The sequence below is a fragment of the Blennius ocellaris genome (genome assembly GCF_963422515.1).
Source record: "Blennius ocellaris genome assembly, chromosome: 2".
Lineage (NCBI taxonomy): Eukaryota > Metazoa > Chordata > Actinopteri > Blenniiformes > Blenniidae > Blennius > Blennius ocellaris.
Window position 1 is genome coordinate 29333512 of NC_137651.1, and position 14137 is coordinate 29347648.

Sequence of the window (14137 nt, forward strand, 5' to 3'; positions counted from 1 at the left end):
TTTGAAAAAGAACTGAAACTCTGGTTAAAGGCTAATCCATCTTGTGATCAATTGTAAGACCTGATTAAATGTTATTGACTGGGAAATCTGTTTATATCACAGGGGTGGTTGTAAATAGGGTATAAACTCTATGTCCATGTTTGTTTTTAAATAATTGTTGTTGTCTTGAATGTACAAGGACTATGGATATAAAGTAGCCCATGGCTAAATCTGGTGCATTTACACAAAGTGACTACTGAGTGTCCATTAATGTGTACGATCCTCTGGAAATATACTAATAAAGAAAGAAAGATAAATACAGCACAGACGTAGGCCGTGACATCATCACTCTGACACAGGTCCCAAAGGATTTGACAGATTTATTACTTTGTTTATATTGTACAGCTTCCCCATAAAAAGCATTTTCGGCACCATTACATAAGTAAGTATGATTTTCTCTCCACATATCTCTAAGCACTACTGCATTGGGCAATATGGTTTAAATCTCTACACGACAAACAACAACTGGTTTGACCAGACTGATTAGCTCAGACGAGGGAGGATTTGTTCCCTGATAACTTAAATGTTCACCACCAGCAGTCACTTGTTCAGTCAGTCACACCTCAGACAGTCTGCGGCGGTCCATCATGGCCGTCAACGTCCCCGGTGCCGTGGTGATGGCGGTCTTCTACCTGCTGGTCCTCGGGACCGGCGTCTGGGCCTCCTTCAAGTCCAGACGGGAGCAGAAGAAGAGTGCAGCCACTGGGATGGAGATGGCCCTGCTGGGGAACCGAGGCATCGGCTGGCTGGTGGGGATCTTCACCATGACAGGTGAGCGCCGCGCTAACGCTGGGATTTCATTACCCACTGAGTAATCACAAAGTATCTGGACGAGATTGAGAAGACTACAGTGTAGTCAGACACCACTCAAAGTAATGACAGGAACATTTGGACCTCCACCCTTTCGGCTGATCAGTTGGACAATTAAGGGTTATTTGTTCTGTTTAGTTTTCTGAAGACTGCCAAAATAAATTTTAAAAATTCAAATAAAAAAAAAATTCAGATTTCAAAAGACGCCCTGAATTAAAGGTGAGACACATTGTATGAGTTAAATATACATTAGAATACAGATACAACATGCAGTTTTCCACCAAGTTGATCAAATACATAACAATGAGACAAGGGACGTGTTGCACAATTCCTTTACACACTTTAACAATTCTCAGAGTTTTGGTTGGTTTTAAGGGTTGGAGCTTCTCCAGTCTAAATAATAGATGTAAACTCTGCAGGTCAAATAGAAACTGGTCAATGAAGTGATGTTAACAAGCCAGAGAACTTTCTATCCTCCTTGTAAAGTGCCTGAAATGTACAACGTACACTAAAGTATTGAAATTGTAAAATCATCTGAAATAGTAAACAAATACATCAAGTGTCCAATAAGGAATAAATAATTGGTGCTTCAGTTCTTCAGTATAAAACTATATTACAAGTTTCAGTCGAACGTCTGAATGTCGAAAGTATTTTAGATATCTGTACTTTAATCTTTCCTTCCAATATGATTGTGAGAACAAATATCTACTTTCATGACTTTAAACTGCCTCCTACATCTACAAAAGAGCCTGTGACCTTACTGGGTGGAGTTAATGCAAACTGGCTCATGTCCAGGGTGTAATCTATTACTTCTGAAAGTTTTCCACTGTTTGTGATCAGACTTGTTGCTACACACTTTAGAATTCGTGAACCCACTCATAAATTATGTTGATGTATGATGTTAGTCATCGTGTTTTTTGGAACGCAGCAAACTGAACCTGCTTGTGTCTATTTTTAGCACACTTGGCAATTCAGTTCAGTTTATGCAATGGTATTTCTACAGCTTGTAATACCTTTGCTTAACCCTATGAAGTCATCCACAGGGAAAGGTGGAGCATTTTGGACATACCCAAAGAGTCGTAGCAGTGAGACGAACGACTGCTTCCTGTGTGTCGCTGTTAAAAAGCCCAGAATAAAATGAGTTGATATGAATGTGATTCGCTTTGTAAAACGTCTGGAGCCATCAGATGGTGTTCAGTTCCATGTGTGATGTTGTCTTTGATGTGAAATGTGTAGGTTGTTAGAAACAAGCTAGTAAATAAAGACTAACATGCAGACCCTGTGTCTGTGTGCGGCAGAGCTAACGTTGGTTTCCAGGTTGATAACTTCTCAGAATACCAGATCTCAGATGGAGAAAGAAACCACCCTGATCCAACACTTTGAAAAAGGGCTAATTATGGCTGAACGGAAACTATTGACAAAGTGAACAGATGAGCAGCGGGACAAGGACCTGCTAAATGAGACGATTAAACACTATAATTCAATAAAACATGGCCTTTTCAGCAAGAGACAAAGGCAGCCATCTGCTCTCTTCCAGAAATGTTTAGTGTGAGTTATAATGGGGTCCTACTGGAGGAAAGTCATTCCTCTGAGGCCACGAGTGTCTGAAGTAAAGTCTGACGGCTTTGATGCTCTAAAATCTGATGTTAGGGGAAGAAGATGCTCTATAATCTGGTGTCAGGGGAGGAAGATGCTCTATCATCTGATGTTAGGGGAGGAAGATGCTCTATAATCTGATGTTAGGGGAGGAAGATGCTCTATTATCTGGTGTCAGAGGAGGAAGATGCTCTATAATCTGGTGTCAGATGAGGAAGATGCTCTATAATCTGATGTTAGGGGAGGAAGATGCTCTATAATCTGGTGTCAGAGGAGGACGATGCTCTATAATCTTATGTTAGGGGAGGAAGATGCTCTATAATCTGGTGTCAGAGGAGGAAGATGCTCTATAGTCTGGTGTCAGAGGAGGAAGATGCTCTATAATCTGGTGTCAGAGGAGGAAGATGCTCTATAATCTGCTTTAGCTGAAGTCAGAATACATTAAAGGAACCATATTATACTAAATTTTCTGTGCTTTAAACATCATAAAAGTGCTATTTGGGGTTCATAAACATCCCAAAGTGGTTTTTTCATTGATTCCCTCAAGCTTGAGTTCACAGTGATCTTTTGCTGTTCTAACTGATAGGGGGGCTCAACACCTTGATTCTATTTGATGACGTGGCACAACCTTGCTGACATCACAGAGCTGGAGAAGCCCCGCCTCCAGGAAGATTGACATGCGGAGAAGCCAATACAAGACACGCCCATATCTCAGTCTATGCTGCTTCACATTGAACTGCTGTTTTTGTCGCTGCTGATAACTGTTTTCACCATCATGTCCACTTGGAGAAAATGTGTTTTCTGGTGCAAGTATGTTTACACACTATTTGTCTTGACGAAAGAAGAAGCACAGCAAGTCTGCTTTAGCTGAAGTCAGAGTACATTAAAGTAACAGGACATTATCTAATGTTTTCAGTACCTGTTGAACTTCACCAATGTACTGAAAGCAGTTTGTTTGATAGCGGTTACTGTGAATGGGCCTCTATCCTGCCAATAATTTTGTTACTGATACTTTTATCCCTCAACCCTGGATAGAGGAACATTGGAAGCTGGTGAGATTTTAGCCGTTTGGCTGTTATTTATTCAGTGATTCTTTGTTTTGTGATCCATCTCTCAGCCACGTGGGTCGGAGGAGGTCTGATTGTTGGCACTGTGGAGATGATGTACACACCGTCAATGGGACTGATCTGGACACTCATCATGTTCACTGCATACAGTTTGGGGTTCATTGTTGGTAAGAGTTACAGTCATATCTGCCAGACTACTGCTAATCTGGATTTGAGAAACACTCAAAACAGAAGAGAACTGAAGAGTTCTTCCAAACACACCATGACAAACAAGGAACATTTTCTGCTCAGATGTTGGTTTGTGTTTCTGCAAAGAAAGCAGATTGATGGAAAGGATCAATGGCTGACAAGTTATTATGTAATTTTTTTGAATCAGTGTTTGATATCTACATCTTCAAAAACACAATATACTTTTTGTCTCCTTCTGTTGCACTTTTCTCCTCAGGTGGTTTGTTCTTTGCGAAGCCGATGAGAGACATGAAATGTGTCACCATGATGGATCCATTTCACTTGAAATATGGAAAAATCGCTGCAGCTGGACTGAGTCTGCTTTCACTTATGGTGGATGTGGTCTGGGTACCAGCAACACTGATTGGACTCGGTAAAAATACATTCTCCTGGGATTTGGTAGTTTTATTTTGACAGTCACCTTGATAACAATCAAACTTGGTCGTCTGTCCACTAGAATGTTCTCCCAGTGTTAATGTTTAGAGCTCTGTGTTCTCTGCAATGTGTGTGTGTGAGTGTGAGTGTGTGTGTTGCTTTACTAAAACAAAACAAACAGCACCAACTTGTGGCCCACCATGAAAACTAGTTTTATTTTGACAGTCACCTTGACAAGAGTCAGACTTGGTGGTCTGTCCACTAGAACGTTATCCCAGTGTTAATGTTTATAGTTCATTGTTCTCTGCACCGAGTGGCCCACCATGAAAACTACATAATTTCTGCATCACATTTCTGCCGCTTCCATGGAAACAAACATTGTTTTTAGAATGTTGCAGTGTAAACGTGAAACCTTTCTGAAACCAAAACACTGAGTTTTCACTTGAAACGTCGTGGTGTAAACGAGGCTTTATACTGGCGTTACTGTGATGCTCATTGGCTGCTGTGCTGTGGACCAATCCTGACGGTGTCTGACAGGAGGAACCATGAGTGTGGTCCTGGATGTGTCCTTCTCCATCTGCATCTGGATCTCTGCTGCCGTGGCCGTGGTCTACACCCTGCTGGGAGGCCTCTACTCGGTGGCCTACACTGATGTCATACAGCTCGTCCTCATCTTCATCAGCTTGGTAAAGGCTGCTGGAGTCGTGTGCGTGTGTGTGTGTGTGTGTGTGTGTGTGTGTGTGTGTGTGTGTGTGTGTGTGTGTGTGGTGTCATTACAGCACCCACTAGTGGCCAAACATATAAACTACATCTTGTTCAGTGTTTCTTCTATTTTTTTGGAAGGGCCATCGTTTTTTTAAAATGATGGCCTTTCAAAAAGGTTTTTTCGAAGTGGTTGAGAATTTTATCATGAAAGGCCCTCGCCTAGCTAACCAAGTAATATCCATTTGGAAGGTTTTACTAAATGAGGACTATTAATTTGAAGGACTTTGGAGCTTTTATTTAGAAACCAAGCACATGCAGGTTAATTGGCCAAAGTTGAATTGAAATCTTGTTGCTCAATACTGTAAATTGCAGAACAATGTTCTCCCAAGGTGCAGTTACAGTGACATCATCGAGATGGAGGGAGCATGGTGAATCTGATGCGCTTCAAGGAGGGTTAGAAAGAAAACCTCACAGGCTCTGTGTATTTATTGTTCCTTGTCTTTTTCCTACAGGTTGTCTGTGTTCCCTTCGTCATGATGAACCCTCACACCGTGAACATCAGCCAGACTCTACTGAACAACTCTTTACACTCTCCATGGATTGGCACACCAGACGTTAGAAAGACATGGTTACTGATTGATGAGTTCTGCTCCTTGGTAAGATGAGGCAACAACATCAAGTAACATCATCTCCTACAATCTCACTGCACTAGGACAGCTCATGTCATTTGTGTTTCTGACACTTCAAAACTAAATTCAGGGAAGAAAATCAGCAGATTTAATTTTTAATTTACTGTATTTTGTTTTGAAGGCACTGGGCAGTCTGGGATATCAGGCCATGCACCAGAGAATCTTGTCGTCTTCTTCTACTGCGACGGCCAAGCTCACATGCTTTGTTGCTGCTTTCATCCTGTTTCTATTTATGATTCCTCTCGTACTGCTCGGGGCGGCCGTGTCGTCTACAGGTAATCAACAGCTTTACCTACTGCAATCAATTGTGAAAAATGGTGTCTGTGTTATGGTCAATTAAATTCTAATGACATTTTGAAAAACTGTCCCTCTGGAGGCTCCTGCTGAGGCAGAGGATCAAAGTGTTTCCTGGTTTCTTTAAAGGGCTGTGAGATTGAGCCTGGTCCTATAGATCAGTCAGTCGACTGATGGCATGGGACCACCTTCGATAGTTCCGATTCAGAGACAAGGTTCTAGGTGGAGCGGCATTGAGAAAATAAGGAGGGACAGAGTGTCCATCTACATAAACTTGCTGTCTGGGAGAGTTAAAATTTTTCTTCCACATCCTCGCTGGAAAAGATGGAGAGACACACGATTCACCAACTGCTTCAGGAGTCCAACATGTATCCAGCAGCAAACGTTCTGTATGGACAGACAGGCTCTCCTCTGCCCATTCTTTTTCTCAAATAAATTTGGTCAATTGCATTGACAGACTAAATGATCAATTCTATCATGTCGGTTTAGCGAGAGCAGTGTTTTTCAACCACTGTGCCGCGGCACACTGGTGTTCCGCGAGATATAGTCAGGTGTGCCGTGGGAAATGATCCAATTTCAAATTTTTTCACATAACCTGAACTCCCATCATGCCCTGCAGCGACCAACTCCGTGCTCGCCACAACACTCACAACACGTTGCCGGTGAAATCGAAACTTAACAGACGTCAGTCTGGTTAATCTCCACCTCCTGCTACCATCTTGTATCAAAGTACTGTGTCAGTGACAGTGATGGAGAAGTTTTTGAAAAGGAAGAATGTGAACCAGGATCTCAGCTCTTCATCCATCAGGTCCAGGTTTCACACTGAGTGAGTAAAAATTAAAAAAACAAATTGGGAAATACCTTTTTAAGTATTCATTTGATTCATGTTGATAAAGCATTGATGAGAATAACTTTATATTGTTAATAGCTACAGAGTTTCACATTTTAACATTTTCGGGTGGTGGTGTGACTCCAGATTTTACCAAAGAAAAAAGTGTGTCTTGGCTCAAAAAAGGTTAAAAACCGCTGGGCTAGAGATGTCGGGAGATGCTCCTACTAGATTCTGACAAATGCAAGACAAGAGGTAGCAAGAAGGGCAGATAAGGGAGGGAGGGAGAGAAAAGCGTCCGTCTTCATGATCAGCAGTTTCCGTCCAGCATTGATAAAGTAGCCATCTACAACTCATCAGTAATGAATTCATACACATCTATAATGATGTTGTCTGCATAGAGACTCATTTACAAATCCTTCTCTGTGCAAGTGAGTAAAGTCTCCCATGTAATGGCCCCTAATATCGATTCTGGAAGAGGTCGTCACCCTGCAGCTTCAAGGACATCTCGATCCCAACAACGTCCTCAGACATTTCAATCAGGTTTGAGGCCCTCTGACAGCACAAAGACTGCTCTGACAGAGTTTAGATAGATTGATAGAGTTTTATTGTCTAACCCAAGGGTGTCAGAAATGTGTCTTTTGACAGCGCTCAAAAAATGCTTAACATACACACACATAAAGGTCATTAAGAACAGAACAGCAATACTTGTAAAATTAGTATTAAAGGACAGTATACAACAACATTATTACTTAAATTAACCGAGAAGGGAATGGGCCGGCTGCAAGTTGTTCAGTTCTTGGAATTAGGTTTCCTCTGCTGTTGAGGGCTGTGACTGCAGATGGAATGAATGCTTTTTTGTATATTGTTTTTCTGGCCAGTGGGACTTTGTATCTTCTGCCTGAAGGGAGGAGGGTGAAGGAGTGATGAAAGGGATGGGAGGGTTCCTCTGTGATCAGGATGGCATCCCTGATCACAGAGTGTTCATACAGGTGGGACAGTGGAGTTTGTGCTGAGCCAGTTATTTTGCTGGCTTGGGCGGTGATGAAGAATGGTTTTATTTTCTGCTTGCTGGTGAGGAAGTTGTACCAAGATGGGACATTGAAGGTGATAATGGATTTTATGAGTGACCGGTAAACCATTATTAGAATCTTCCCACTGATGTTGAAGTGCCTTAGTTTCCTGAGAAGATGGAGGCGCTGGAGCGCTTTACTGTAAATGGTGTTGGAGTGTGTTTGGAAGGACAGGCGGGTGTCTATCTGTGTCCCAAGATGCTTAAAACAGTCCACCTGTTCAACCTGTTCTCCCAGGATGATCAGGGGTTTCAAAAGCTGAGGTGTAACTGCTGCTCTGTCCCTGCCCACACAGCACGTCTCCTTTGTCTTTTGGATATTTAGATCCAGTGATTTCCCCCTGAAGGTTGTGGCCAGGTCATTGACCGCCAGTTAGTACTGGATGGGAGCCACAATACTGCCCATGTGGGCCACCAGGGCTAAGTCATCGGCATATTTAAAAAGACTCATTCCCTCCCTGCTACAGGTGAGGTTGTTCGTGCAGGCAGATAACAGAATGGGGGAAAAAGCACAGCCCTATGTTTAAGACCTGTCGACCGGATTTAAAGTCATTTAAAAGCACCTGCTGTGGTCTTGCCAGGAGGAAGTCTTGTATCCATAAAATCCCAGTTGGGTGGATCTGTAGGCTCAGGAGGCAGTGCAGCAGAGTGTCAGTGTTTACGGTGTTAACAGCTGAGAGGAAATCCATAAATAAAATCTGAGTAAGTGGTTGTGCAGAGTCCGTGTTTTCTGCAACTGTATCTAAAAGAGTCAGGCTTGCATCTTCCACACCTCGTTTTGTGCTGTAAGCAAACTGGAGAGGATCCAGTTAGTCGGACAACATGTGTGACATTAAGTCACACACCACTCCATGCATTTGCAGAGGACTGATTTGAGGGCCACAGGCCTGAAGTCTTTGGTGTCCTTAGCCCGTGCCTTTTTGGGGATGGGGATGATTAAAGACTCCTTTCACAGGTTGAGAGCACAGCCAGAGTCCAAAAGGTGCTGGAACAGTCTGGTGATGACTGGTCCCAACTGTAGAGCACAGTCCCCCAGCCTCCTGCCCATGAGCCTGTCAGGACCAGAAGCTTTGTGAGGGTTTACCCTCAGTAAGCTGCTTGTTCAGAAGCTGCTCATCTACAGTGATGGCTTCGTCGTCAATCTGACAGTTCAAACTAAAGTGTTGTGACGTTGTTTTGGTTGAACTTACTGAAGAAGATGTTTAGACTGAAGAAGATGTTTAGTTCTTCTGTAAATGAGGCAGGGTCTTTGCAACCAGCTGCAGTTGGTTTGGTGGCACAGCCCATCATGATATTTAGTCCCTGCCATGCCTCCCTCAGATTCTCACATGTCAATTTATCCTCTACTTTTTTCCTGTAGTTATTATTTGCAAGGGCAGACTGTCTCTTGAAGTCCTTCTCCAGCTCTTTCACCCTCTGCTTGTCCCCCTGAAGAAATGTTCTTTTCTTCTGGGTTAAGCAGACTTTCATGTCTTTGTTGAACCATTTTTTATTGTTCGGGTAGATGGTTATTTTTTTGCTGGGAGTGACAGTGTCCTCACAGAATGAGAAATATGAGGTCAGTACTTTGATACAATTCGATACATATGCGTTTGGGATATTTCCATAACTCAGATCCAGAATATTGTTCATTCTGGTGGGAGTGGTGACGTATTGTTCCTGGTCTGGCAGCTGTAATGAGACATCACAGGGATTAAAATCCCCCAGAAGAAATAGAGGCTGCGCATCAGTTTGATTTAGATTAGATTAGAAGCTTTATTGTCATTGTACATGGTACAACGAAATTGCGGTGTAGCTACAATAACACTCAGTAGACATACAGTGGAACACAGGCAGCCATTCTCACATTCAGCATCGCATTCATCTCAGCCGACACACCATATATACAGAATAACCTAAACATTGACGCTCTGTGGTAGCTGTCAGCGATCCATTCTGCCGCCGTGTTAGAATCAGGACGAGGGACATATGCTAAGATCACAGTCAGCTGGGAGAACTCTCGGGGTAAACAATGCGGTCTGAAAGACACCGTCAACAGCTCCTAGTGCTTACAGCACTCCGTCTCTCTCACTGTAAAGTTTGTTGCCCACTTACTGTTGACGGCCATACAGAGCCTGCCCCCAATCGATTTCCTGGTTTTCCTGGTTCTCACTGAGTCCCGGTCAAAGCAAATTATGTTAAATCCATCCAGTTGCCAGTCTGTGTCTCCGGTGAGCCAAGTTTCCATGAAGCAGAAGGGGCTGGTCTGTCAGTAGTCCCGATCGAACTGTAGGAAGGTAGAAAGTTCATGTCTTGTTTCGAAGCGATCGCACATTTGACAGCACAATGGCCGGTAACAGCAGCCGGCTGCCTCTCCTCCTCAGTCTGTTTCGGATGCCCCCTCTGGACAAAGTCTGTTTCCTGGCCAGAGAGTCATTAAAATCAGCCACAGGCCAAGCCAATGAGGTGCTGCTGTAGTTAGCTGTCCATTGAAGCAGTCCATTTTCAAAGATACCCACTCAAAACAACGAATGAAACATAATAAACACGCAGACACTCAGAGCGGTGTCAGGAGTCACTCTGGCAGAGTAGCGCCCCCTCTCTTTCCTCAGTGTGGTACACAGAACCACACTGAGGAAAGAGAGGGGGCAGAAGACTCTGGCTCCCCCAGCCTACTGATCCTGCTCCACCTACTCAGTGCCGCCGTGTTCCACCAAGACTGAAAGAATGAGATTGTGGATACAAGTGTCAGGACTCGTGGTGGAGCCATTGGTCCTCCACAGTGAAAGGAGACAGATAAAGTGGTTCAGGGCAACGGCTAAGAGATCCACTGGTGTCCTCTAACTGAACCAAGGACATCCAACTCAGCCCCTACGCCCGGTCCAAACTACCAGGAGAAATGACATCTCTTGGATGGTCTTCCAGAAGCTTGACGTCCTTCAGAACTGTTGGGGGAAGACAGGGGTGTCCGGGCTGATTGTCTCTCCATACTGCCATTGGGACCGTATGCAGGCCAAGTTGGATAGAAGATGAATGAATGAACCATTTTAGGTCTATCAGTCGAACTGTTTCATTCTCCTGTTTCCGTCCTTCAGACTGGAACATGACCTCCTATGGTTCTCCGTCTCCATACGACCGTGGGGAAGCAGCTCTGGTCCTGCCCATCGCCCTGCAGCACCTCACCCCGACCTTTGTCTCCATCATCGGAATCGGATGTGTGGCTGCAGCCGTCATGTCGTCAGCTGACTCTGCTTTGCTTTCTGCTGCTTCAGTTTTCACCAACAACATCTACAAGAACCTCCTGAGACCAAAGGTGAGCTGATCTAGAATCCAACTAAACTGCTTCTTCTTACTACTACAGTACCAAACTCCCCATTCAATTGTTTTACTGTATGGAGAGGAGCCATTAAGGATGATTTGACAGAATGAATGAATGAACATCTGGTTTATAATTCATTGTTTTCTCCCCAGGCATCAGACAGGGAGACCCTGTGGGTGATCCGTGCTGCTGTGGTTGTGGTGGGTGTGGCTGGAACATCTCTGACCAACCTGGAAAACAGCACTGTGCTCTTCTGGTTTCTTGGAGCCGAAGTGTCATACGTCCTCATCTTCCCTCAACTCGTCTGTGTCCTCTTTTCTAAAGTGTCCACTGCTTACGGGGCTCTTATAGGCCTTCTGTTGGGACTGGGGGTACGTCTCCTCAGTGGACACAAATCTCTGGGACTGCCCGTCATCCTCCATTTCCCAGGATGCACTCTGGAGGAGGGCGTCTACGTCCAGTACTCTCCGGTTAAGACCATCTCCATGGTGTCTGGTCTGGTCTCCATCTTGCTCTTCTCCTACCTGACGTCTGAGCTCTTCAATAGAAACCTGCTGTCTGAGAGGTGGGACGTGTTCAAAGTGAAAGACCGGCAGCTGCCACAAACACCAGCAGGTGGCGCCACAGAGCTGAAGGAGAATGAGAAGCGGAATGGAAACCTCCCTCCTTCTGACATAACAGAACCAATGATGAGCACATGTTAACATTCCTGTCTGGTGCTTATTTACTCATGTAATGAATGAAGGGGGTAACTACAATCTAGGCTCATGAAATCCATTGCTTCATGCTCCTCGTCCATCCTTCCATCTTGTATTCTGCTTATCCAATTCAGGGTCGGGGGTTCTGGAGCCGATCCCAGCTACTGTGGGCGAGGCCAGGATCCACCCTGGACAGGTTGCTGGTCTGTCACAGTGTCACGCTCGTCAGTCCAATACACATGAAATGTGATGCAATTAGAAGAAGCTCTTTTTGAACATGGTACCTTATTTTCAATGTTTCATTAAATTAAATCTGAGAATTTTCCAGTCAAATGGAAACAAACAGCACCAACATCCTTGTGTTTATTTTTGTTTTGTTTTGTTTTTTTTGCCACTGAGGACTGATGCATTGTTTAGTATTATTATACTTGTTCGATGTGTTGAACTTTCTTGGTTTTGGTTTACTAAGTGGCTTAAAGGAGCCAATTAAAAATACTTTGTTATATTACTGAAGTAGATTTCAGAAGTATCTGTACTTTACTTGAGTTTTCACATGTATTCCAACTTTCACTAATACATCAGTTAGTGATTGAAGTTGAATAATTAGAGGTAGAAAAAGCTTGTACAGTAAATAAACTGTTGTAATCCAAACATTTGACTTTTTTTATGTCTCTTTAGAGAAACGGTTTACAAAGAAACAGAATATATAGCAGGCCAGCGGCTAGGGAGCATAGACCCCCCCACACCCTCACATACTCACACAAGACGACACCCATACTTGTATATAGAATACACACCCCCACACGCACATACACCCATGCTCACATTCACCCCCACCACACACACAAACACACGCAGACACTTACACACACACACACACGCACACACCTATCTGCACTCATATCTCCCTGATAACTATCTACACTGTGATCTCCTTGATACATGTCTACACTGTGATCTCCCTGATACCTATCTACACACTGTGATCTCCATGTTACCTATCTACACACTGGGATCTCCTTGATACCTGTCTACACTCTGATCTCCCTGACACCTATCTAAACTGTGATCTCCCTGGTACCTGTCTATACTGTGATCTCCCTGATTCCTATCAACACTGTGTTCTCACTGATACCCATCTACACTGTGATCTCCCTGATACCTATCTACACTGTGATCTCCCTGGTACCTGTCTACACTGTGATCTCCCTGGTACCTGTCTACACTGTGATCTCCCTGATACCTATCTACACTGTGATCTCCCTGGTACATGTCTACACTGTGATCTCCCTGATACCTATCTACACTGTGATCTCCCTGGTACCTGTCTACACTGTGATCTCCCTGATACCTATCTACACTGTGATCTCCCTGGTACCTGTCTACACTGTGATCTCCCTTATACCTCTCTACACACTGTGACTCCTGTCTACACGTGAGCTACAGTAAAACACTGTGACTACTGTCTACAGGTGAACTGCAGAACAACACTGACACCTGTCTGAATCTTAATTGTTCAGTAAACATTTTACAAAGCATAATTGTGTGTAAATAAAAGTTTATTAGTGTACTATGGTGTGCTCTTATCTTTATTTGTGGTCTAAATTATAATATGTTTTTATTTAATCAAAGCACTTCACTGCACATTCGTGTATAAGTGTTTCTGTGTGTGTGTGTGTGTGTGTGTGTGTGTGTGTGTGTGTGTGTGTGTGTGTGTGTGTGTGTGTGTGTGAGGAATAAAATACTTGACTAAGACTTGACTCATGGTTTTATTTTGAATTGCACATTTTTTGCACAGATACATTTCTCTTCATTGTAAAAACTCACCTATCACCAAAATATCTCCACTCTCGACCACACCAAGTGTTTTATGGACAAAATATCTCAACAATGTTTTTTTTGAGTCTTTACTAAATTGCATGATAATAAACTACTATTTTATTTCCTCATGAGTGGCCCTAAAACTCTTCTGCAGCAACAAATTGGTCAGAGTTTCTTAAAAAGGTTTATTTTAAAACCTGCTAGTGAATTTCAGTCCACCATGTCTGTGGCAGACAGAAGAACTAGACTGGAGGAAAACTGTTCTGAGCTGAGTGAACTCATTCTATGATCAACAGTTACCACGAGGAGCCTCTCTCATCTGCTGAATTGAATCCACAGGAGGTAATGAGACATTGATGGACTCTGCTGCTCTCTGGTTATGTAACTAAACACACCTGTGAGCTACAAGCTTTAAATACTGGGGTTTCAATCACAGCAGGAGGTCATAACTCAAGGGTTTTGGTCCAGACGTATCTGCAGATGAACTTCATCCACAACTGAAGGTTAGAGTCTGCTGGAGTCAGTCCTGCAATATGCAAATTAGCCATGAGCACCAGACAGGAGAAAGACTGACTTTGCCTACCATCCACTGCATTGGCCAGGGTTCAGGCCTGAT

The 14137-nt window shown here is 43.5% G+C and overlaps 1 protein-coding gene across 2 annotated transcripts; it reads left to right on the forward strand.

Annotated features, from left to right (window-relative positions):
• Nucleotides 1-626: 626 nt before the first annotated feature.
• LOC308137912 (high-affinity choline transporter 1-like) lies at nt 627-12350 on the forward strand (the record flags this gene model as incomplete). 2 transcript variants are annotated; one of them, XR_013936866.1, is made up of 9 exons in its annotated part: nt 627-810; nt 3563-3679; nt 3958-4113; nt 4653-4801; nt 5333-5476; nt 5631-5784; nt 10779-10996; nt 11155-12226; nt 12308-12350. XR_013936866.1 is itself a non-coding variant. In XM_080506814.1 (8 exons), 8 exons carry the CDS (start codon nt 627-629, stop codon nt 11704-11706), a joined length of 1674 nt encoding a protein of 557 aa, XP_080362940.1. In that variant the 3' UTR covers nt 11707-12307. The 2 variants fall into 2 exon arrangements, 1 of the variants encoding a protein (XP_080362940.1); XM_080506814.1 differs by lacking the exon at nt 12308-12350 and having other exon boundaries at nt 11155-12307.
• Between the last annotated feature and the right edge of the window lie 1787 nt (nt 12351-14137).